Source organism: Schistocerca nitens, chromosome 2 (genome assembly GCF_023898315.1).
Source record: "Schistocerca nitens isolate TAMUIC-IGC-003100 chromosome 2, iqSchNite1.1, whole genome shotgun sequence".
In the NCBI taxonomy this organism is placed as follows: Eukaryota; Metazoa; Arthropoda; class Insecta; order Orthoptera; family Acrididae; genus Schistocerca; species Schistocerca nitens.
Genome location: NC_064615.1, coordinates 907,033,510 through 907,057,525, shown reverse-complemented (window position 1 = coordinate 907,057,525; position 24,016 = coordinate 907,033,510). Strand labels below are relative to the sequence as shown.

The 24,016-nt window shown below is 40.1% G+C and overlaps 1 protein-coding gene across 2 annotated transcripts in view; it reads left to right on the top strand.

Moving 5' to 3' along the window:
- LOC126237219 (protein tramtrack, beta isoform-like) overlaps positions 1 to 24,016 on the top strand; it is a 204,693-nt gene that overhangs the window by 72,008 nt on the left and 108,669 nt on the right. For both annotated transcript variants that reach the window (XM_049947106.1, XM_049947105.1), the window contains exon 4: positions 10,416 to 10,821. In XM_049947106.1, coding sequence (XP_049803063.1) covers positions 10,416 to 10,821 — 406 coding nt within the window. The remainder of the gene's footprint in view (positions 1 to 10,415; positions 10,822 to 24,016) is intronic.

Here is a 24,016-nt window from a genome sequence, read left to right as displayed (position 1 = left end):
TCATGCATGATATGAATATAAGTTATTTCAAAGCACCAGAACATTGAGGATCTCACAAAGATGTGTTCTCTTTAGTGGAATTTTTATAATAAAAGGCAGGAAACTACTGTTGGTAGTTAAAACTTTTCATATTTGTTGCTTCCCATATTAGAACTTAAGTACTGTTTCAGTGATGATGATTTATCAAAAATGTATCATTTTTGGAACAGTTTGTCATAATGAAATAGAAAATGACATTTGTAGTTTCAGCCTTTAGACATGGTTTGCTATATGATCTAGGTGCTGCTGTCACGGTTGAGACATAGCGTAGTTGATAGCATTATAAACTATCAAGAGAAAGCTGGTAGATATGTGTCTAGCTACCTCCAGAATTATATTTATTTATTTATTGTTACCTTTTATTTTCCAAGGGATTGTCGGACTTCCTATTAATTTAATAAAGTATTATTTGCAGTAGTCAATGTTATTTACTATAAATAAGTATGTGCTGCAATTATTGTTGCATAGGTCAATGACTGAAATGTTTACCCAGTGGTCAGAAAACTTAATTTGACTACCAGTCTATGTCAGAAAGTAAAGAACAAGTTGCACACTGAAAGTTTTTGCTTTGGTGAACCATTGTGTAAAAGATAGATATCTCACTTGGTTTAATGGACTGCGTCACGTTTGTATGATGCCAGTAAAAATCTCTTTCAGTGACAGTAAGTAGCTTTGAAAAAACCTCCATTTCCATTTAAATGAAATTACAAAATGAATATCGATCTTGAAACCTAGGTGATGAAATAAATTACTTCAGAGTGATGCTAGTCAGTACAACATCATTAATGTGGATATTGTGCGTGCACAGACTAATATTAGACTCTATATTCAGTTTAAAGCTGAAAGTGTCATGGAGATTCAATTGAGTTAATGAATAACTTCTACTAGTATGTATCTCAAGTCATTTTGCCACATACGTAGCATTCCTCTACCAGCAGGCACTGTTCGAGCCATTGATGAGTACAGGATCAACTTTACAATTTTCTCCACTGTTCTTCAACAATATCTAACAGAGTTAAAATAGCTACTTTTCACGTATCTTTTTTTGTAAATAAACTGTGTAATTAGTGTGCCAGATGCAGCCAACAACTGCAGCTGGAGAATGCTGTAGCCACAAGTTACGATGAGGAGCTCATTCCATGAGATTTAGTAGGTCATTCAAAAGCATGTGGCAACCATGATGGATACCACATCTGGGGTGCCTTGCCATGAGAAACATGTCCCATGTGAGGGTGGCTTTTGGCTTTAACCTTCTCATGACCCTAAATGAGATTACAAAAGTTATAATCTTCATAAGTATTCAAAAAGTTTCTTCAGATCTTTTTCAGATGTTTGGTAATATTATAGACAAAAGCTCTTTTTTTGTGTTTCAGTTGATTACAATGAAAACAATTGTTTTATTACAAGGGATGATACATGGCTTAACTGAAACCTATACAACTGATGTACAGAGACTTGCCAGATCAAGCACGTTCTGTTTTTTTTTTTTAATTGTTCCGTGGGACCAAATTAAGGAGAAGTCTCCATGATCATGGAACGAGTCGATACATGAAATTATAACACAATATTAGAAACAGATAAAATGAAATGTAAAAAAACATATTCAGGTGACAAGTCGTAAGTTTAAATAAAGGAAATCAACAATGTAACACTGAAATTTGCTTAATTTTTTAGCTCTTCCAGGAGCCCCTCGACAGAATAGAAGGATTGAGCCATGAGGAAACTCTTCAGTTTACACTTAAAAGAGTTTGGGCTACTGCTAAGATTTTTGAGTTCTTGTGGTAGCTTATTGAAAATGGATGCAGCAGAATACTGCACTCCTTTCTGCACAAGAGTCAAGGAAGTGCATTCCACATGCAGATTTGATTTCTGCCTAGTATTAACTGAGTGGAAGCTGCTAACTCTTGGGAATAGGCTAATATTGCTAACAACAAAAGACATTAAAGAAAATATATACTGTGAGGGCAATGTCAGAATTCCCGGACTATTGAATAGGGGTCGACAAGAGGTTCTCGAACTTACACCACTTATAGCTCGAACAGCCCATTTTTGAGCCAAAACTACCCTCTTTGAATCAGAAGAATTACCCCAAAAAATAATACCATACGACATAAGCGTATGAAAATATGCGAAGTAGACTACTTTTAGTGTTGAAGTGTCACTTATTTCAGATACTGTTCTAATGGTAAATAAAGCAGCATTTAGTTTCTGAACAAGATCCTGGACATGGGCTTTCCACAACAGCTTACTATCTATCCGAACGCCTAGGAACTTGAACTGTTCCGTCTGTCCTATATTGTTGCCCTCTATGTCAACACTTGCAAGATTCCCATCATCTTCATTCTCTGGTATACCTGTAAGGCCTAAATCTGCCTCCAATTTTAATACAGATAGGCAAGAATTAACATGCTCATAATTAAAACTTTGTTCTTACTTTCCAATCCATGACTTCACTACTTGATTAAATTAACTTTCATGTGCCTGGAAGTTATCAGTATTAGATGTTGTTTAGGTTAACCTATTGTCTTTATCCACCCTCAGTTACTTATGTTTTTTGATGTTACGACTTATCGCTCTGTGTGTCATTTAAGGTGAAACACCCGAGATTAAGTTCACACTGCCTTAGAGCTAAGAGGTCTGTTCGAAAAATTCCGGAACTTTTGTAATTTCGTGCCAATGGTGTGTTGGAGTGAAATGCAGTTGGCATTCCTCCACACGCCTGTGTTTAATGTGTAACTGCTGGAAGTTTAATTGTTTTATGTCTGTTAGTTATTGTTCTGTGCTGTATTGAGTAGAACATTGTGTCACATAGTTTGCGAATTTCGAGATGGTAGAGTTAGAGAAGCAATGCATCTGCATTAAATTTTGTATGAAACTAGAGAGAACTTTTACAGAGACACACCAAAGGATGTAGGAAGCCTACAGTGATGAGTGCTTAAGTCACACTCGGTGTTACGACTGGTTCACAAGGTTTAAAAATGGCCAGATGGAAGTTAAAGATGATCCTCATTCAGTACACCCTATGACGTCTACCAGCAACACTCATTTCAGGAACATCAGCAAAATTGTGCATGCCAGTTCTTAAAATCTTTCTTAAAAGGACTGCATCATCTAGAAGAGGATGCTTCTGATCTGACTATGTCTGTTTATAACTTTGTCAGTGGTTGGCTGCCAAGAATGGAAGACTTGTCAGACATACAGCATTAACTGTTATTGCATAGGCTTCATTTCATAAAGCATAGCCTATCACAAAGGTTAACCCTGAAAACAGCTGCAGTGGGATGGCGTTAAATATTTCTTGTATTTTATTCCACTGTAGATGTCTGCTCTGGAATCCTGCAGTGGATACACACAGATTGTTCAGCTTCTGAAGAAACCCACTATGAAAGCCTGACTGATGTTTATTTGCTTCATTGCACACATTGTTACCCAGTTCACCAGAACATTCCAGAAAAAGAAACCATCGATACACTTGGCTCACAGTGAAATAAAGAGTTCTGTTCAGGTGCTGCAAGGAAGAATTTTTAAACCATTACTATTGAAGACTTGTGAGCTAGCAGAAGATATCTTACAGGAATCAGTTTACTGCCTCAAGTCATGTTTTGTTGTGATGATGTAACAGCAGCTCTCCAGCAGGTATCTGAAAAGGACCACCTTCAGTTCCTGACACATAATATGAAGTGTTTTACTGAGGCCTGTAAATAATTCTTCTTAAACCCAACCTGACAGGGTCAAGGGAATCTGTAGTGTTTCTAATGTCTTCATCTGTGTAACAGAACAGCAGCAAAAAGTGTCAGATATTGCAAATGTTGTGAAAGCATTGCCACTGGATATTAATTGTGACTTGATGTTGTACGAATGAAAGCTTCTCTGGTTGGAAACCAATGTTAAGTTTAAACCCAACACAATCTCTGGTTGACAACTATTGGAATAAATTCATCAGTGTGAAATGTATGACAGAAGAACCAAAATACCTCCAGACAAGTAAATTGGTGAAAGTAGCTCTAGCTCTGTCTCAAGGGAATGTTGAGTTTCAAAGGCTTTTTCTACAACAAGAAGATATCTTACAGAGGACTGTGCACCCCTCTCAGAAAAACCTGTCAACCTAGAAGAAGAAAGAAAGAAAGAAAGAAAGAAGGGAAGGGAAAACAAAAATATGAAGAGGAAAAAAAGCACCTCAGGAGGAAAAAAGGCAGCAAAAACTTGCTTTGAAGAAATAGACGATTTCATCGTATGAAGAAATACCCAAATAAAACAGACAGCAGGAAAAACTCATGGCAACAAATAAGCTGACTTCTGAAGCTATTGAAAGATGTGAGGTTTCCTCATGGAAGAAAGAATTTCAAGAAGCAAGACTTACCTGGGCCATTTTGACAGGTGGTCTTCAGGTCCAGAAAGAAGTTTGGAATCAGAAACAAGACAGAGATGTTCTCCACTCAGGAGTTAATACAAGGAAAAGGAAAGGTTCTTTAACATTTTAAGAAAAAAATCTAAGAATTAAAGGTGTTAATAACTCTAATGAAGTTTTCTGTGCAGTTGCATACTTATTTCTTTTTATCTGTTCTTACTTTTAGTACCAATATTAGAGTAGAATAGTTGCCACTCACTATATAGTGGAGATGCTGTCGTGATAGGCACAACAAAATGATTCATACAGTTATAGCTTTCGGCCATTAAGGCCTTTGTCAGCAAAACACACACACACACACACACACACACACACTCCCGCAAATGCAACGTGCACACATGTCGGCTGTCTCAGACAACTGAAACCACACTGTGTGTGTGTGTGTGTGTGTGTGTGTGTGTGTGTGTGTGTGTGTTGCTGACAAAGGCCTTAATGGCCGAAAGCTATAATTGTGTGAATCATTTTGTTGTGCCTATCGCGACTCAGCATCTCCACTATATGGTGAGTGGCAACTTTCCTTCTCTAATATTGTTACATTCCATCCTGGATTTTCCCTTGGTTGACTTACTTTTAGTACATGTGTTTTGCTCCGATGTAAAATGTTTGCTAATAAAAGTGGAAAGTTTGTAAACTGTATACAGATTATGTGATTATAAGTAAATAGTGGTCAAACCACATCCAAAGTCATGTCATTTATATCCATGAAGTACACTGAAATGTGATATTCACTTTATACAGTGAAAAAAAAAAAAGTAAAATAAGTTTGAAGCATGTTACTTTTGACCGATATTAGAATAAAGGTTTCACAGGTAACTTGAGCATAACTTGTGGCTCTGTATAGGCTTTAGTTCATGAAAATAGGATCACGGGAAAAAAAGATAGCCATACATTATAAAAATGAGGACATACTAGTGACAGGAAGTGTGGGGTAGGTGGCCTGTGTGGACGGCCGCGTTTCGCGATCAGGATTGTATCGTACAGTGAGCTGTTTTGAGTTGGGAAGCCACGCCTCGTCGCAGTTTCTGTTGCGACTCATCCAGAAGGGCATTGTGGCGATGTGCCTGGAGGCATAATGTTCTGCCGTTTGTATTATCGAGTTCCTTGGCGACTTGTGGTAAGATTGCTCTTTCCTTATGCATTGTAATCCCCCCCAAAGAGGACGTGGTGGTTTAAACTGTGGCAATTTGTCTGTGAAACTGTGGCCTTTGGTATTCGAAGCTGCCGCACGCAGACTATACTCTTGGTTGCTAGTATGTGCCAGTTGTTTTTGCTATTTATTTTGCTGCCCGCAAGGTTGCATCGGCAAGATTGCCTCCTGGTAGAGTGACGCTCGCTGTTCGACAGTTTGAATCTGCCTGTGGTCGTGTGTGGTGTGTGTGTGTGTGTGTGTGTGTGTGTGTGTGTGTGTGTGTGTGTGTGTGTGTGTGTGTGTTCCCCGTTGTCAACTTGATCTGCAAGTTTGCATCTTGCGGATTCATGTCGTGGCTTTCTTGTAGTGTTCCCCGAATTTTCCTGTTTTTGTTAACGTGCACCGTTGAATCACAATTTGTTTAACGGCAAGCATTAAGAGGAGCCTTTCGACAGAGTGACATTGAGTGTTCAATTAGCATACAGTTGAAGTTACTGTTATAACCAAAAACATCATTGCTCTGTGTTTATTAAATACTGTTGGCAAGATTACAACTTTTCGACAGCGTGCCATTGATATTGCTGTTGTTAACATGCACCATTGAATAGCAATTTGTTTAACGGCAAGAAACTAGAGGAGCCTTTCGACAGAGCACCGTTGAGTGCTCAATCAGTGTACAGTTGAAAATACTGTTAATACCAAATTTTTTACAGCCATTAGCAGTTGTAATCTCGGCTTGTGACTTGGTTGATTACATAGTTTTAGTTTTTTAATATATATATTGCTGTTTAAGCCCCTTTTATGTATGTGTATGTTGGGTCGCAGCAGGTCTGTTGACTGATTATTAGCGTTGTCAACAAGATAACATAGTTCTAGTTTTATATATATATTGCTGTTTAAACTTCCTTATTTTTAATGTATGTATATGCTGGCTCGCAGCAGGTCTGGCGACTAAGTATTACTGTTGTCAGTAACACCTGCTACTTGTTGCTTCAATGATTATCTTGTTGTAGTCCTTTATCTATGTCTGTTAATATTTAAAAGGTTAAATAATTCTGGGCATTTAAGTCTTATCTGCAGCAGGTTTACCTGGTAGTTTACAGCCATCAGCTCTAGTATTCTGGGCTTGTTGCTTGGTCCATTACATTTTTCTAGTTTTATGTACATATGTACTGTTTAAATGTTTTATATATCTGTGTGTGCATGTGCACATGGGCGTGTGTGTGTGTGTTTAGTCGCAACAGGTCTGAGAATTAACCTATCATTATCGAACATTCTTCCGACTTAAGGTTTGGGAAGACAAGAAACGTCTGTATTTATGATCATTGCAGGGCCGACATTCGTTTCCGATGTTCCGTATCCAACCGTGATCCTGTACCCCGTACCTTGGGCGCGTATTTGGGTTGAGAGAGTTGCCTATTCTGAGGCATGCCACTTGCTATTTCTGTCGGAGCCTGTATTGCACAATCCCCTGGAACCAGGCCTAGCCCTCCCACTTCCACTCCTACTTGACAATAAATCCAGACTTGAGTAGGACCATATCACGTGTGTTTCACATCTCCTCCGAAACCACTCAACTGATACCAACCATACTTGACGCATGGTGCAGGGAATGACAATTGAATCTCAATGTAGACAAGTGTAAGGTGCTGCGAATACATAGAAAGAAAGATCCTTTATCATTTAGCTACAACATAGCAGGTCAGCAACTGGAAGCAGTTAATTCCATAAATTATGTGGGATAGGCATTAGGAGTGATTTAAAATGGAATGATCACATAAAGTTGATCGTCGGTAAAGCAGATGCCAGACTGAGATTCATTGGAAGAATCCTAAGGAAATGCAGTCCAAAAACAAAGGAAGTAGGTTACAGTACACTTGTTCGCCCACTGCTTGAATATTGCTCACCACAAGTGTGGGATCTGTACCAGATAGGGTTGATAGAAGAGATAGAGAAGATCCAACGGAGAGCAGCGCGCTTCGTTACAGGATCATTTAGTAATCGCGAAAGCGTTACGGAGATGATAGATAAACTCCAGTGGAAGACTCTGCAGGAGAGACGCTCAGTAGCTCGGTACGGGCTTCTGTTGAGGTTTCGAGAACATACGTTCACCGAGGAGTCAAGCAGTATATTGCTCCCTCCTACGTATATCTCGCGAAGAGACCATGAGGATAAAATCAGAGAGATTAGAGCCCACACAGAGGCATACCGACAATCTTTCTTTCCATGAACAATAAGAGACTGGAATAGAAGGGAGAACCGATAGAGGTACTCAAGGTACCCTCCGCCATATACCGTCAGGTGGCTTGCGGAGCATGGATGTAGATGTAGATGTAGATACTTGGTACACATATCACATAATGTTTGGAAAGAATCACTGTGGGGGTACGAATCGCCTACCTATCAAAGGGAGGGTGTGAAAAAGAAATTTAGGCCACACACACACATCAGGTTTTTTTCATCCATTATTTGAGAATGGGAGCATTTAGTGACCAGCAACAAACTATACAAGCAATTTCAAACTCTTACAAAACTGTTTCTCATTTACAACACCCACAAAATGGTGAAAGGAAAAAAGTTTATCACTTACTACTTTTTTGCTGTTCATGCAGTCAAATTGTCACATCAGCCATGATATTTTAATTTATTACTTCTTTACTACTAGCTGTAGTCACACACCTTTTGCAGGAAGTGTTGAATATACCATTTAATGTACCTGCAAAATTATATTATTGTACAACATATAGTTCAGTATCCATGACATTATAAACACTGAGATGCAAGAAAGACTACATCACGTGTCATGTTAAAATTTATTATCACTAACCTGCTGAACCAATTTCAATGAAATTTGGTAAGGAGATAGCTTGAACAACGAGGAAGAACGTAAGCTATGTTAGAAAGTGTGTAGTATGAGGTAGTTAATGGCTTCAAGAATATTACATGAATCAGGGAAAAACATTTATTCTTTGTGAAAATGTTTTTATTGGTTGATATGTTGTAGGTGGTAGCATTCAAAGTAATTAATACAATGCTTATACAATCTTCAGTGTGTTTAATCCATAGTTTCACATTGTTTGTTGCATAATCTAAATGGTTTATAATATATAGCTGCATCAGTGGCATACTGCTTGGATGCATGATGCATTGCACGTTGTGGCAACTTGAGATAGGGGAGAGTAGGTCGCAGAACACTAGCTTTGCTTATCTGAACAGGCAGACATGTGAGGGCAGCTGATGTCATTAAATGTACAATCACTTACTTATCACCATCGCTCATCATAACAAAGCTACTGATATGCAGGTGTAGCCATGGGTAACAGCTTGTAGTGAATAAAGTTAGCCACTTTTTGGCCAAGTTTTTTTTATTTCATCACCTTTTTCACATAAAAAACGGTTGGCAGCCCTGTCTTTGTGTTTTGTTGCTATTAAGCATTAATTTGCTGTCTGTGCTGATGTTACTGACCACACTATTAGTTGAATAGTTTATATTACTACATTTCTCACAATATTGCTTGTATGATCTCATCCTTATTTGTTGATATTGAAGGACAACCTTCGGGTTTCTACTTCTCAGCTATTAAGTGCACCATTGTTTAGCTTTTCCCTTAATCTCATAATGTTCCAGCATCTGCAAAAGTATTACTTGGTACACACAATCAAATGTTTTTGTTAAATCAAAGAAAATACTTACTGTCCTCAGTCTACTGTTTAACCCTGATAGTGCCTCATACACAAGAATGTATTACGTTTTCTGTGGATGCTCCTTTCCTGAAGCCAAAGTGCGAGTCTGACAGCAAATTGTGTGTACTGTGATGTGCCACTCCTGTCCAGTACATTGTTTTCTCAAAGGTTTTGGAAATGCTAGTACCAAAGACATTGGTCAATAATTGTCTACATTCTCTCTTTCACCCTTTTGATAAAGTGATTTCATTGCCGAGTATTTATTATTGCCTGGAAATTGACTTCACATGAAAGAGAGACAGTGCTGGTGACAGTACAGAAAAAATGTATGATCTTCATAATCATGCTTGAAATTTCATCATACCAATGTGAACATATACTCTTTAATGATGTAGTAATTGATTCAATTTCATCTTTGCTTGTTTCCTGTAGCTGGATGTTTTATAGTTCCCTTGGAACACCAGCTTTCAATAGTGCTGCATATTTACTTGTACAAAAAAATTTGATTTAACTTGTTGATCATTGACAAAAAGTGATTGTTAAATATTTTGCGTATCTCGGGTGGATCACTAACAGAAACACAAGAAGGATGTAACATATTGATTACCCACGTTCTGACTAGATATCTCTTTCACAATTGACCATATGGTTTTGATTTTGTTCTGAGAACTTTCTACTCTCTAGGGGTAAAGCATTGTTTTAGTGTATCCGATAACATTTTGCAGCACTTTGCAGTATTATCTGCAGTAACATTCTGTTACTGAACTCTGATTGTGCTTATTGTGACACAGCTCCTCTTTTCTCCTACTTGTTATGCCATGAATTATACATAGTTGCTTAATTAAAACTCCATATCTGCCTGCAATTCTTTTTAATGGGAAAGAGCTATCAAAGACAGTGATAAAGGTTTGAAGAACTGTATTGTATTTGTCATCCAAGGTGTCTAAATTGTAGACTTCTTGCCGAGTTTACCTTTCAGGATCAGCTTTAAAAGTGTGTTTTTCAGTAATGGATTGAAGTTATAGAATTGTTGAATTTTCATTATTGATCTTTGTGCTTAAGAAACAGGAAACACATAATTTATATCCATAGCAAGTGTTGTTTTAGCTGCAATGGCTGACATTTGGATTTAATATTATTTGCTTTGTATTACAGATGGGAGTGTGTAAAAAGTCTCCAAGCCCACAAGAACCTATTCCAGTTGATGGACAGTCTCCTCCAAAGAAGCAACGTACTGTGCAGCAATCTCAGTCTCCACCATTACCATCAACCCCTCTTGCCCTGACACCAACATCGAGAACAACAACAGAGCGATTACGGCGACAGTCAGCGTCATCTGCAGAAGCCTGGGAGCAACATCAACAAACGAATGAACCTGAATGTCCCCCAAAAGTGATACCAAAACTTGAATCGAGAGACAGTGAATCTGAAAGCCTTGCCTCACCTCTGCTTTCAATTGATGAACCACATGAGGAAAGCACTGATGGATCTCTCGGAGGACTTCAGGATTTAAAGAGTTCCCAATCAAAAGCAGTGGCATCTGATACAGGCCAAATTAAAGGTAGGCATAGTGATAGTTCTATTATATCAATATTATTTTATAAGTTAACATATACAGTGCCCTTTGGCAGGTGCTGATCACATCTTGTGAAGACATTTATTTCAGTATTGTGTAAATGCAGTTGTGAGTCTACTGTTCTTTTCCATTTGATACACTGTAGAAGCCAAACTGAGATTACCCTTGTGTAATAACTATTAAGCATATAATGGAAGGTCCAAGTTGAAATATCAACATTATTGGGAAGAGGATACCCACTGTAAAGATGAAACATTGCATTTGTTGACGGGCGCAAGAAGAAGACTGTGGCACACTTAGCTTTAAGCCAAAGCCTTCTTCAGAAAAGAAAACACACATGACCGCCATCTATGGCAGATCAGAGCAGAATGCAGCTGTCATGTTGAACAAAAGCAACAATCTGGAATGGGGCAGGGAAGGGGGAGGAATAGCAGGGAACAGGTGGGAGGGCGGGAGGCATGCTGTTTGTCTGAAAATACAGGGACTAGATCATGGCATGACGAAGAGTGCCAGGCGCAGCACTGGGAGACTGTGGGGCAGAAAGCGACACACAGTGAGGGTGAGGGGACATGTGAAAAATGGCGGAAACTGGTGAGTGGAGGGTGTGGGGCAGTAGGTTACTGTAGCCTCAACCTGCGATAATCTAGTGTCCCCACACCCTCCACCCAACGGTTCCTGCCCCCTATGTTGTATCACCTCCCTCTTTTCACATGTCCCCTCACACTCATTGTGTACTGCGCTCTGCCCCACAGCCTCCTAATACTCTGCCTGGCAGTCTTGTCATTCCATCATCTAGTCCCTGCATGCTCCACCACACAAAACTCTTCTCTCCACCACCCTTACCCTGCTTATCCATACCCCTCCCTCTGCCCTTTCCTGTCGCACTCCAGACTGCTGCTTTTGTTCAACATGACAGTTGCAATCCGGTCTGAACTGCTGGAGATAGCAGTCATGTGTGCATGAGGTGTGCTTGCTTGTGTGAATGTGTGTGTGTTTTCTTTTGAAGAAGGCTTTGACCGAAAGCTAAATGTGTAACAGTCTTTCTGTTGTGCCTGTCTGCAATTCAATGTGTCATCTTTACACTACAGTCGAAGGTTCGAATCCTGCCTCGGGCATGGATGTGTGTGCTGTCCTTAGGTTAGTTAGGTTTAATTAGTTCTAAGTTCTAGGCAACTGGTGACCTCAGAAGTTAAGTCGCATAGTGCTCAGAGCCATTTGTCATCTTTACACTGAGTCGCAATCTATCCTTTTCCTAATATTGTTGTTAAGCTTGTAAGTTATATCATCTCTCCAGTGTTAACTGTTGTTTAAACAAGTGGAATTAATGAAATAATACAAAGTTCTGGTAGAATGTAAATAATTTGGAATGAAGATAATCACTCAAAAAAAAAAAAAAATAGTAGAGGCAATGAGTCATTGACAGGCACATAAAAAAATATTAACAACCTTGCTAGCCTTCAGACAATCCTTTTTCAAGGTAGAGTACACACAGGCATGTAAGCACACATGCACGCACAAGCACTCATGGCTCCCCCCACCCCTCACCCCTCCCCCCTCCACACACACACACACACACACACACACACACACACACACACACACACACACACACACACACACACACACACACACACTCCTACCTGTACAGTTGCCTATTCATTGTGGTCTGATATCACCATGGCATGTTTAATATTCCCACGTTTCACTGGAAGGTACTGGAAGGCAGAGAAATAATGATTGTATATGACTATTTGGTACTGTGTAGCTAATATCTAATTACATTTCATAATTGCCGTGTTAGAAGAGAGAAAGAAAGAGTTGTTGTTGTTGTTGTTCATGATGATGATAATGAGTGCAACTACAATAATGGTGAGTGGTTGTTCAGGGCACTAAGTGGCGAGGTCGTTAGTTCCCAAAAAGTTTTTATGACATTGTTGACTAGGAGACCCCGAGGAGTAAGTTTAACCACCTAATCAATGATTTTATCCTTCTACACATCATGGCCTCTTTCCTCACACTGTGGAATAGTAGTGTCCTAAGTATATCTGTTGAGTGTAGGAATTCTAGTGGATGTATATAGTGTGGCACTGTCTTTGTGTTGTATGAAGATGAGAGAAGGGAGAGGATGAAACCCGGTGCCAACACAAAACCTACTCTTAAATAGCACAAAGCAGGGTGCCGAGTTTAAACTCTCCATCTGACGCATGGATTACCTTCAACAGTGTCACATAACCTCACTCCACAAGACACTTGGAGAGGATTGGATTTTAATGAAGGACTTTGGCTCAGAGTTTGGTGATTAGGAACTTCACACCACCTAATCTTCTGTCCTTGCTGGCCAGATACTTGGGTTAAAAGTTTCTTCCACCATCCAGAAGTGAACCAGTTACCTCCAAGTCAGATCCCACCACAAAGGTGTGTGCTAGTGACCTTGGATCTGGGGGAGAGTTACAAGTGTTTCTCCTGTAGCATGTCCTGTCAATCAGACGTTATCAATACAATAGTGGAAAATTCTGTGTGGAATATAAATAATAGTCCATGGAAACAAACAGTCACCACATTGAAATTGCATTAATCAGCAAAAATTTACACCATGTGATATATTCACAAGAGATATAGTTAGGGCACAGCAGCAGACCATCTCTCTCCTTCCCCATCCCTGTCACCCCCCCTCCTCCTCCTTCCCTACCTTTTTTGGCTGAGTAATTCAATACAGTTGTTCAGGTAATGGAGTCACATGCAGGAGAAACGGTGTTTAAATCCCCATCCACCCATCAACATTTAGGTTTTATGTGTATTGCCACATTGAATTGGGTGAATACCAGTGCTCTCTCTCTCTCTCCCTCCTGGTGTGTGCATGTGCGTGTGTGCGTGCGCACGCGCATCTGCGCGCATGCACTGTTATCCCCTGTCCCCTCCCACCTCCAACAGAACAAAGTTTACTTTGAAAGCTAGTTTTTATATTAATACACAACTCAACATTTTTTCCACAGAGTTAGAGTTGTTTTTCAGATGTAGACGCGTTGCTTATCACATAACTGTTGAGTGACAGGATTTGCTTTATGTGACAGTGACATCTACTAGAATGTTAAATCGCCTATGGTTGTGCAAAGAGGTAATTGTCTCCATTCCACAACATCTGTATAGGGATGAAGCTGGACAGCACATTGAGGCACACTTTGCACAGAGAAACTGACTCACATTTACGTATACTTGGCTGCCATCACTCATTACAGTGCCACATTAAGATAACTGCCTCTAGTCTACAGTTCTCTGGCCACAAATGCCCAGGAAAACAGTCATTTGAACGAAAATATTTGGGAATGATTTCTCTGCAAGAACATCTGCCGTAAGAGTGTGCTTAGGTTAATGCTGCAGGACACTCTGAACACAAGAACAAATGACTAGTCTCTCCTTTAAGTGGAACAATACTTTTGAGGATTCTGGTCGAGTACAACTACTGGGCTCCACTGGACGTCTGATCAGCTTGGCAAAGGAATCTCTGCCAATGCTTATGCTTGTGGATACATTCATTGTGAATTTGGGCTGTGAACTGACCAAACATAGGGTTATCTTCTGCATGACTGGTTAAAATGTATGTATTTGGTGAGATTGACCACTACAGAAAGAATTAGGATGTGCATTAGACTTTGGTATTATGCAGACTGAAAGATTTTGAGACATTTTGTGGTTGATAAAAATAAAAACTAATAGTGATCTCATTAATTGAGGTGGTAGTTGTGAGATGAATATTGCATGGAACTTAATATTGGTGGCAGTGTGCCACAAGTGTAACTGCCAACAGGCATTTTAGGGCTGTTATGACAATTCGACTAAAGACTCAAGGACTTGACTACAGCCTCTTCTCGTTCCACCAACTCACATGGTCCAAGGTGGTGGGAGAAGGGGTGCATCACTTGAAGTATATCTGTAGCTTCAGTGGAGGATCCTGTTGTCTCATGCGCATGAATCTAATGAAACCGTCTTGCCCTTTCAGTTATGTCATTTGACTTTAAATCTGAGAACTTCTACTAGTTCAACTCTGGGAAATCCAGCACCAACACTGATCCACTGTCAGGTCTCAGGGGAAAACACTGCCACAATATCCTACTGTCAACAGTATGACAATTGATGGTGATACATGACAGCAGCTACAGTAAAACTGCTAATAAGATTCTGAACTTGACATGAAGTATACACAGGATAGTCATAAAGTTTCATTATCACCTCAAAAAAGTGATTCTGTTATTATTATTATTATTATTATTATTATCATCGAACTTCCTGTGCCTCCGTCTCATAGCACATTACTAGAGGAGCTGGAACCAAATGTGGCAGATCATCTCTGCTTTATCAGTGGGCTGTGCTATTTTGTTGTGGCTTCTTTTGTGATGTGCTATGGTACTGTGATGCAGCGGTGTCATTGTGTACCAGTACTGCAGACTCACAAATCAACAAAAGAAAAGTTAATAATAAACTTTTATTTTTTCGAGGTGATAATTAAAACTTTACGACTAGTTATTGTATATATGGATTGTTCAAAACTTATTCAAATGTAGATGTTGACTTGTTCACCTATAGTGTCAGATGATCACATTTTTCTCTGACAGAAACAATATCAGTGTCAATTTAAGCACTGACACTGACTCTGGTGGCAGCAGACTCCTATTTAGAAAGTATGTTGTGTTCGAGATTTGTTCTACGTTATCTAAAAACCGTCAACATAGGGTAAACATTCAAGAGTATAGTAAGAATAATAAATACAATAGTTCTTATTATATTGAAGTTTCGCATTGGTCTGAATGATGTTTGGATCACTGTTACTGTTACTCTCAATCTTACATCGTTGTGTACCAAAATGATGTTCCTATAAATCGTAACACTGTGAAAGAATATCTGGTAAGGATTAATAGTTATTCAAAACAAAGAGGAAAACAGATTTTTAGATTGTCAGCAATTCATAAGAGAAGTGGTGTTTACTTGCCTCATTATTTTCTCTTCTTCATGACACTCAGTGCACTGGGCTAAGCTGATTTTCTCTGCTCCTTGCACCCTTGTCTGACAAGACATTATTATGATTTAATGGTACTTCAGGTGGTTCTAAGGTATGAAATATTGCCAGTTCATCATCCATTTGCACATATACTTAAGGAGGATAATTTGATGAGGGTTCTATAAGCTACCTTTGGTGAATATTGGGCACGTCAGCCTCTACTGCCTGCATGCTCACTTGACACGTTACCTATCATACATGTCTAATATTAAGTGAAATTTTTGTTAATTTGTTTGTTGTACTCCTTGTGCTTCACAATTTATATTTTGTGGACTCATTTGTGAACTGTGTATAGAGCGCCCCCAAGAACATATAAAGGCTCTCCTTGATTTTGTGCTGAAGATTTAGAGGCTCTGATTGTAATACGTAGAGATTTCACACTATGCTGCAGTCTCAAAGCCAGATATCATGTACAGTTCTTCTTTGTAATTTTATATGTATTGTTGTAAACATGTGTGTGGTATAAAATGTATTCCAGTCACATGTATCAATTCCATTACAGACATTAACGTATTTATATGTCACCCTGAAATACAAAATCACTTCAAATGAACATTAAAATTGTCATTAGGGAGGCAACTCACAGTACCATGTCTGTGGAACATAGCACCCAGTCGTTTCAGATGTGGGGTATGGTGCTCTAGAAGCGTGCTGAAAATTGTGTGAAAAGATAAGAAAATAGTTGGTCCTCCCCAGAATCAGTGAAGAGAGGAACATGTGAAAAACATTGATAAGAAGAAAGGACAGAATGATAGGACATCCGTTAAGACATCAGGAAAGAACATTTATGATACTAGAGGGAGCTGTAGCGAGTAGAAATGGCAGGGAAAGATAGAGATTGGAATAACCCAACAAAGCGTGACATTGTAGGGTGCAAGTGCTCCTCTGAGTTGAAGAGGTTGGCACAATAAAGCAATTAGTGTTGAGCCACATCGAACATGGCAGAAGACATGAGTACAAAAAGGCTCTCTTCCTTGCATGCTTGCCAGAAGGAATCCATTGTTCTTTGTCACCTCCCCAATGCTTGTACCAGATTAAATAGTAATTTTATTTTATGTAATGAACTAACACGAATTTGCGGAACCTAATAGACAACAGTTCACATCCTGGTGGAATATTCCCTCATATTTCTCCATGTTAAGCATCATCTTCTGGATTTTTTGCCTCAAATATTGGTTGACCACTCTCGGATTGTTGAACTGGTTCTCTGTGAAAGTGGTTTTTGTTCTCTGATGTAACATTTTAAATTACTTTCGGGGTGGGGTATGGTAGTTAGGGTTGGGGTGTCTTCCGTTGTTTGCTGTGTCAGCTGCCTTGGTCATGTGCCTTTTACTCTGTTTTCATTGGTTTTGGATGCAGTTAGTCCTTTTTTCTGCCGCTTGCTATTTTCTATTTTAGGGGTAGCATTTTGATGAATAGTTTGTGCTGTTTTCCTATTTAACACTTTAACTATAATGAATCAATGTTGGGGCAGCTGTGGGAGGGATGCCCCTGTCACATGCAGAGCCACTGCGTATATTCACCTGGCCCCACTCTCTTACTGACCTAATTATTTCTCTGTTTTTTGTTGTTGCCATTCCAACTTAAGTCCATTACGTTTTTAACCTTCTCACTTTTACTACTATTGATCTGCTGGCTAGAAGGCATTAGGCATTTTTTACTCTGTGATCGTCTTCACCCTTAATCATTTTGGTAGGAGGTCTGATGTGGGTAGGATTTCTCTTGCCACAGATGTACCCAGGGAGACCTCTCATCTGCTCTGACATGTAGTGGTCCGCCTGATATACTTTACTTCTCTTTAAATTACTTCTCAGCTCTGGCACCAGTATCACTTTCAGTGCCTCAGTTTTGTCACTCCTACAAACTTTCATAATATCATCAAATTTGTGGCTGCTGTCTCTAGCTCCAGCTACCCAACCATAATTCTACCCAGGCGGACTACTTCCATGGTGCAATGCATGTATGTTTCTAGGAACCATTCATCTGGATAACAGCGTATCTGGACACAGCCATCGACCTGGTGTAAAAAGGAATGTGATTCATCTGACCAGGCAACAGATTTTCATTGATCCACGTTCCAGTTTCAATGATTCCATGTCCACTGCAGTTCTGATTGGTGATGCCATTGGGTTATCATGAGAACACATAGGGATCGTCTGTTGCAGAGCCCCATGTTCATTATGGGCATTGAATGGTGTGCTCTGAAACACTGGTTGCGCGCAGCAGCATTGAACTCAGTCACCAGATTTGCCACGGATCACTGCCTGTCCTGGTTTGCAAAGTGGGCAAGCCTCCTAGCTTCATGTTCTATGATGCATAGTTGTTCAATACCTTGTCACTTTCTTGTGGTTTCACAGTCCTTTAACCAGTTACCAAAGACAGTTAACAGCTTTGCTGTTTCAGAGATGCTTGTTCTCAGGTGTCAGGTCATAACAAACTGCCTTTTGTCGTAGTCACGTATGTCAGGGGATTGCCCCATTTGTGCTCCATAATATTGCTAGAGTGATTCCAAATTCATCTCTGCTTCATTTGTATACTTTACTTACCACTTCGCATATCCGCAGAGCCACCATGTGGTATTCAGTCATGTTGAGGACAGTAGTAAGAATAGAGGGTGACACAGAAAAACGGAAACATTTCCACAATCCAATAAAATTAGAAGTGGTGAAGGAAGGAAATTGCATTCATAGTAATTGAAACCTTACAACTTTGCCATTTACGAAACATTGATGGCATTTATCATTTTTAAAAAATTACGTCCTTTAGATGGCATTCTCCTGTATGAATACATTCGTGAAATCTGCTGTTGAGATTCGTTAATGACCGCTGTAACACCTCAGCTGGAATACTGTGAATTTCATCCTGAATCCTCTGTTGTAACTCATCCAGGGTTCTTGGTCGAGTCATGTAGACTTTGCTCTTGAGGTAGCTCCACAAGCAAAAATCAGAAATGGATAAATCTGGCAATCTAGGGGGACAGGGATTGTTACCAAATCATGAGATCACATGGTTACCAAACAATTCTCACACATATGCCATTGATTGCCATGCAGTGTGTTTTGTCTCTCCATCCTGTTGAAACCAGGCTTCTTGAACGTTAGGAAAGTTGTTCAATGTAGGTGTAACAAAAGTTCATAACATCTCCACATAATGATCGGCATTGACGACTATTGTGTTTCACTGTTCATTTGCAAAAAAATATGGTCCAATAATCGCATGTGATGAAACACCGCACCATACTGTCACTTTACTAGCATGTAAAGGGTGCTTATGAATGTCATTAGGACGTGTGTTTGCCCCGTAATGGTAGCTCTGTTTATTCACATAACCTGTAAGATGAAAATTTGTTTCATCTGACATCCACAACTTGTTCAGAAATACATCGTCATTGTTTATTTTTGTTATCATTTGTTGACAGAATCCTAACCGTAACCAGTAATCATTGTCCTTCAATTGTTGTACCATCTGTAGTTTGTATGAATGAAATTTTAAATCAAGATGAAGAATTCTGAGAACACTCTTCTGGGACATTTCAACCACTACTGCTTGCTTATGAATTGAACACCGTGGGATCCCCAAGACAGACTCGCGTACAACATCAATGTTTGCTGAAGAACGCACACTTGTTGATCGTCCTCTTGGTTTCTTCTAGAGGGCAGATCCAGTCTCTTCAAAGTTAATAATCCAACATTTTGACGTGTTTTTTGATGGAATGGCATCATGACGTCCTAAATTATATAAACGTCGAAACACCCTCTGTGCCGCTACCAAGATATCGTTGTTTTTATAAAACATTTTTATAGCTATCGCACCCTGTTGTACATTCCACTGATCCATGATTACTGAAATGGTGGACTGTTTACTCGCTAACTGTCACGAACACACAGTGCTGCCACCTGCCCATCGCTGGCACTACTTATTTCAAACATTCCCGTTGTTCTGTGTCACTCTGTATTTTTGCTCATCGGTGTATATGATAATACTGAATAAAAATCTATCACTGTATCTAAAGAGATCCCAGTTGTCAGCATTCCAGCCCTTAGGGTACCACTCCAGTACAAATACGACTCTCAATCTATTATTGATAATGGTGCTTTAGGGGTCAATAGACAAGTAGTTCATCTATGGCACATTGATGACGTTGTGTGTTGTAGGATGTCCGGTACCTGTGTCCATGTGGAAGGCACATAAGCAATTGTCTTGTGTAATGTTTAGTGCAAGATATGCCCTTAACATCTGCTGTTAGCTGCATGCTCCTTGGATCGTAATAACTCTCGCTATGGTATGCATACAGTGCTTAACACTAAGCTATGTTCTATACCTCTCCCTCTCCCCCCAATACATATGTACACACACACACACACACAAAATGACACATTCAGAAATTCTTCTTTGAATTAAGAGTTGTTGTGAAGATGTGATTTACTTTTTGTTTGAAGTTAATTTTTTTTATCCATTAAGTTCTTTAGATCGCTGGGTAGGTGATGAAAGATTTTGTAGTTAAATACCGCACTCCTTTCTGTGCCACGCTAAAGCTGAGGAGTGATGGATAGTGTAAATCATTTGTCCTTTTATATATTTACGAAATTACTGTTGTTTTAAACTGTGATTAATGCTGACAACCGACTTTCTAAAGGAGTAAGTTAGTTAGACGTGGTCAGTGAAAGTCATACTGAAGTCATTGCTTGCTCTCCTATATAATCCAGTAATGGATCATTGAGACATCAGAATAGTTAGACTGATGCAGCCCTGTAGTCCTCAACTCATAGCAGGCTTCAGAGCACTATTGCTTTCCTCTGTCACTGTTGACCTTAGTGATCAAACAGCCCGCACTAAAAGCTTTGTTTCATTTCACTATGCTGTGCTAACACTGCTAAAACAAATGATGAAGCACTTTCCGATCAGTTGCATGTACTACCTCTGTTTATCTCTTCTGCATTTTTGCTTGCTCAGTATGAAGCATAAATGCTTACAGGCCTGTATCATTAACATCGATAAGCAGCAAAATTTTGGAACATATATTGTATTAGAACATTTTGGATTACCTCTAAGAGAACAGTCTATTGACACACAGTCAACACGGATTTAAAAAAGTCTTTCATGGAGAACACAACAAGCTCTATACTCACACGAAGCGTTGAGTGCTATTGACAAGGATTTCAAATTGATTCCATATTTCTAGATTTCTACAAGGCTTTGGCACTGTATCTCACAAGTGGCTTGTAATGAGATTGCGTGCTTATGGAATATCATGTCAGTTATGCGACTGGATTCGTGATTTCCTGTCAGAGAGATCACAGCTCATAGTAATTGATGGGAAGTCATCGAGTAAGACAGAAGTGATTTCTGACATTTCCCAAGGTAGTGTCGTAGGCCTCTGCTGTTCCTTATCTGTATAGACAATTTAGGGGGCAATCTGAGCAACCGTCTTAATTATTTGCAGATGATGCTGCTGTTTATCATCTAGTAAAGTCATCAGAAGATCAAAACAAATTGCAAAATGATTTAGAAAAGATATCTGCATGGTGTGAAAGTTGTCAATTGACCCTAAATAATGAAAATTGTGAGGTCATCCACATGAGTGCTAAAATGAATCGGTAAAAACTTTGGCTACACAATAAATCGGTTAAATGGAAAGACCATAAATTCATTTAAATATCTAGAAATTACAATTACGATCAACTTAAATGGGAAAGAACTCATAGAAAATGTTTTGGGGAAGGCGGACCAAAGGCTGCAATTTATTGGCAGAACACTTACAAGGAAACCTCCCCATCACACCCCCATCAGATTTAGTTATAAGTTGGCACAGTGGATAGGCCTTGAAAAACTGAACACAGATCAATCGAGAAAACAGGAAGTAGTTGTGTGGAACTATGAAAAAATAAGCAAAATATACAAACTGAGTAGTCCATGTGGAAGATAGGCAACATGAAGGATAGAGTGAGCTAAGGAGCGCCGTGGTCCCGTGGTTAGCGTGAGCAGCTGTGGAACGAGAGGTCTTGGGTTCAAGTCTTCCCTTGAGTGAAAAGTTTAATTTTTTATTTTCAGACAATTATTATCTGTCCATCCGTCCGTCCGACGTGAGGTAACTGCGCAATAGTATGGAGATGCTACACCTAAACAAACATCGAAACACACGACGTCAGTCGACTACAGCACACGGAAGAGAGAGTATTCCTGCTAACGAGGCTCCCTGGCTGGCAGATGTATTCCGTGGGCAGTATGAATCCAGCAAATATAGCTCGCGACTTCAATAACAATCGCACGGTTTTGCAGTGCGGTCGCAAAACACAGACACTAAACTTAGTACAGTGAACAGAGACGTCAATGAACGAACGGACGGATCATAACTTTGCAAAAATAAAGAAAGTAAACTTTTCACTCGAGGGAAGGCTTGAACCAAGGACCTCTCGTTCCGCAGCTGCTCACGCTAACCACAGGACCACGGCGCTACTTGGCTCACACTATCCTTGATGTTGCATGTCTTGCGCATGGACTACTCAGTTTGTATATTTTACTTATATATTTCATAGTTCCACACAACTTCTTCCTGTTTTCTCGATTGATCTGTGTTCAGTTTTTCTAGGTCTATCCACTGTGCCAACTTATAACTAAATCTGATGGGGGTGCGATGGGGAGGTTCCCTTGTTAGAAGAAGCAACAGATCTACTAAGGAGCGTGCCTACTTGACACACTCATTTGGACTACTGCTGCACATTGCAGGATCCTTACCGGATAGGATTAATGGAGTACATTGAGGAATTTCAAAGAAGATTTTGAATTATTGAGAAATAGGAAAGAGAGAGTCATGGACATAATATAGGATTTGGAGTGTACATCATTAAAACAAAGGTGTTTCACATTGTGGCAGGATCTTCTCATGAAATTTCAATCACCAACTTTTTCCTCCAAGTGAAAATATTTTGTTGATGCCGATCTACATAGGGTGAAATGATCATTATAATAAAATAAGGGAAATCAGAGCTTTTACGGAAAGGTATAGATGTTAATTTTTTCCATGTGCTCTTCAAGAATAAGATAATAGAGAACTGTTGTGAAGGTGGTTCAAAGCACCCTCTGCCAAGCACTTAAGTGTTATTTACGAGGTATCCATCTCGATGTAGATGTACATCTTGGGGCCACAGTGTGTGTGAGAGAGATGAAACTTGCTTCTTGTATACAGCTTCTTTTCATGTGGCAACCTGTGTGCAGATTTGGAATGAAACTTGCTTCTTCTGTTCCTATCAACCAGCCTTCCCCTACTGTAATACATTGTTCAGTAAAAAGTGCCCACAAGGTAATAATTCCCATTAAGAGCTAATTCTGGCATTTTGTTGTGCTCATTCAGTTTACAAACCGTCTGTGTTGGGCACTTTTACCACTGTGGAGGCTTGCTCAGTTTATTGTACACTCCTGGAAATGGAAAAAAGAACACATTGACACCGGTGTGTCAGACCCACCATACTTGCTCCGGACACTGCGAGAGGGCTGTACAAGCAATGATCACACGCACGGCACAGCGGACACACCAGGAACCGCGGTGTTGGCCGTCGAATGGCGCTAGCTGTGCAGCATTTGTGCACCGCCGCCGTCAGTGTCAGCCAGTTTGCCGTGGCATACGGAGCTCCATCGCAGTCTTTAACACTGGTAGCATGCCGCGACAGCGTGGACGTGAACCGTATGTGCAGTTGACGGACTTTGAGCGAGGGTGTATAGTGGGCATGCGGGAGGCCGGGTGGACGTACCGCCGAATTGCTCAACACGTGGGGCGTGAGGTCTCCACAGTATATCGATGTTGTCGCCAGTGGTCGGCGGAAGGTGCACGTGCCCGTCGACCTGGGACCGGACCGCAGCGACGCACGGATGCACGCCAAGACCGTAGGATCCTACGCAGTGCCGTAGGGGACCGCACCGCCACTTCCCAGCAAATTAGGGACACTGTTGCTCCTGGGGTATCGGCGAGGACCATTCGCAACCGTCTCCATGAAGCTGGGCTACGGTCCCGCACACCGTTAGGCCGTCTTCCGCTCACGCCCCAACATCGTGCAGCCCGCCTCCAGTGGTGTCGCGACAGGCGTGAATGGAGGGACGAATGGAGACGTGTCGTCTTCAGCGATGAGAGTC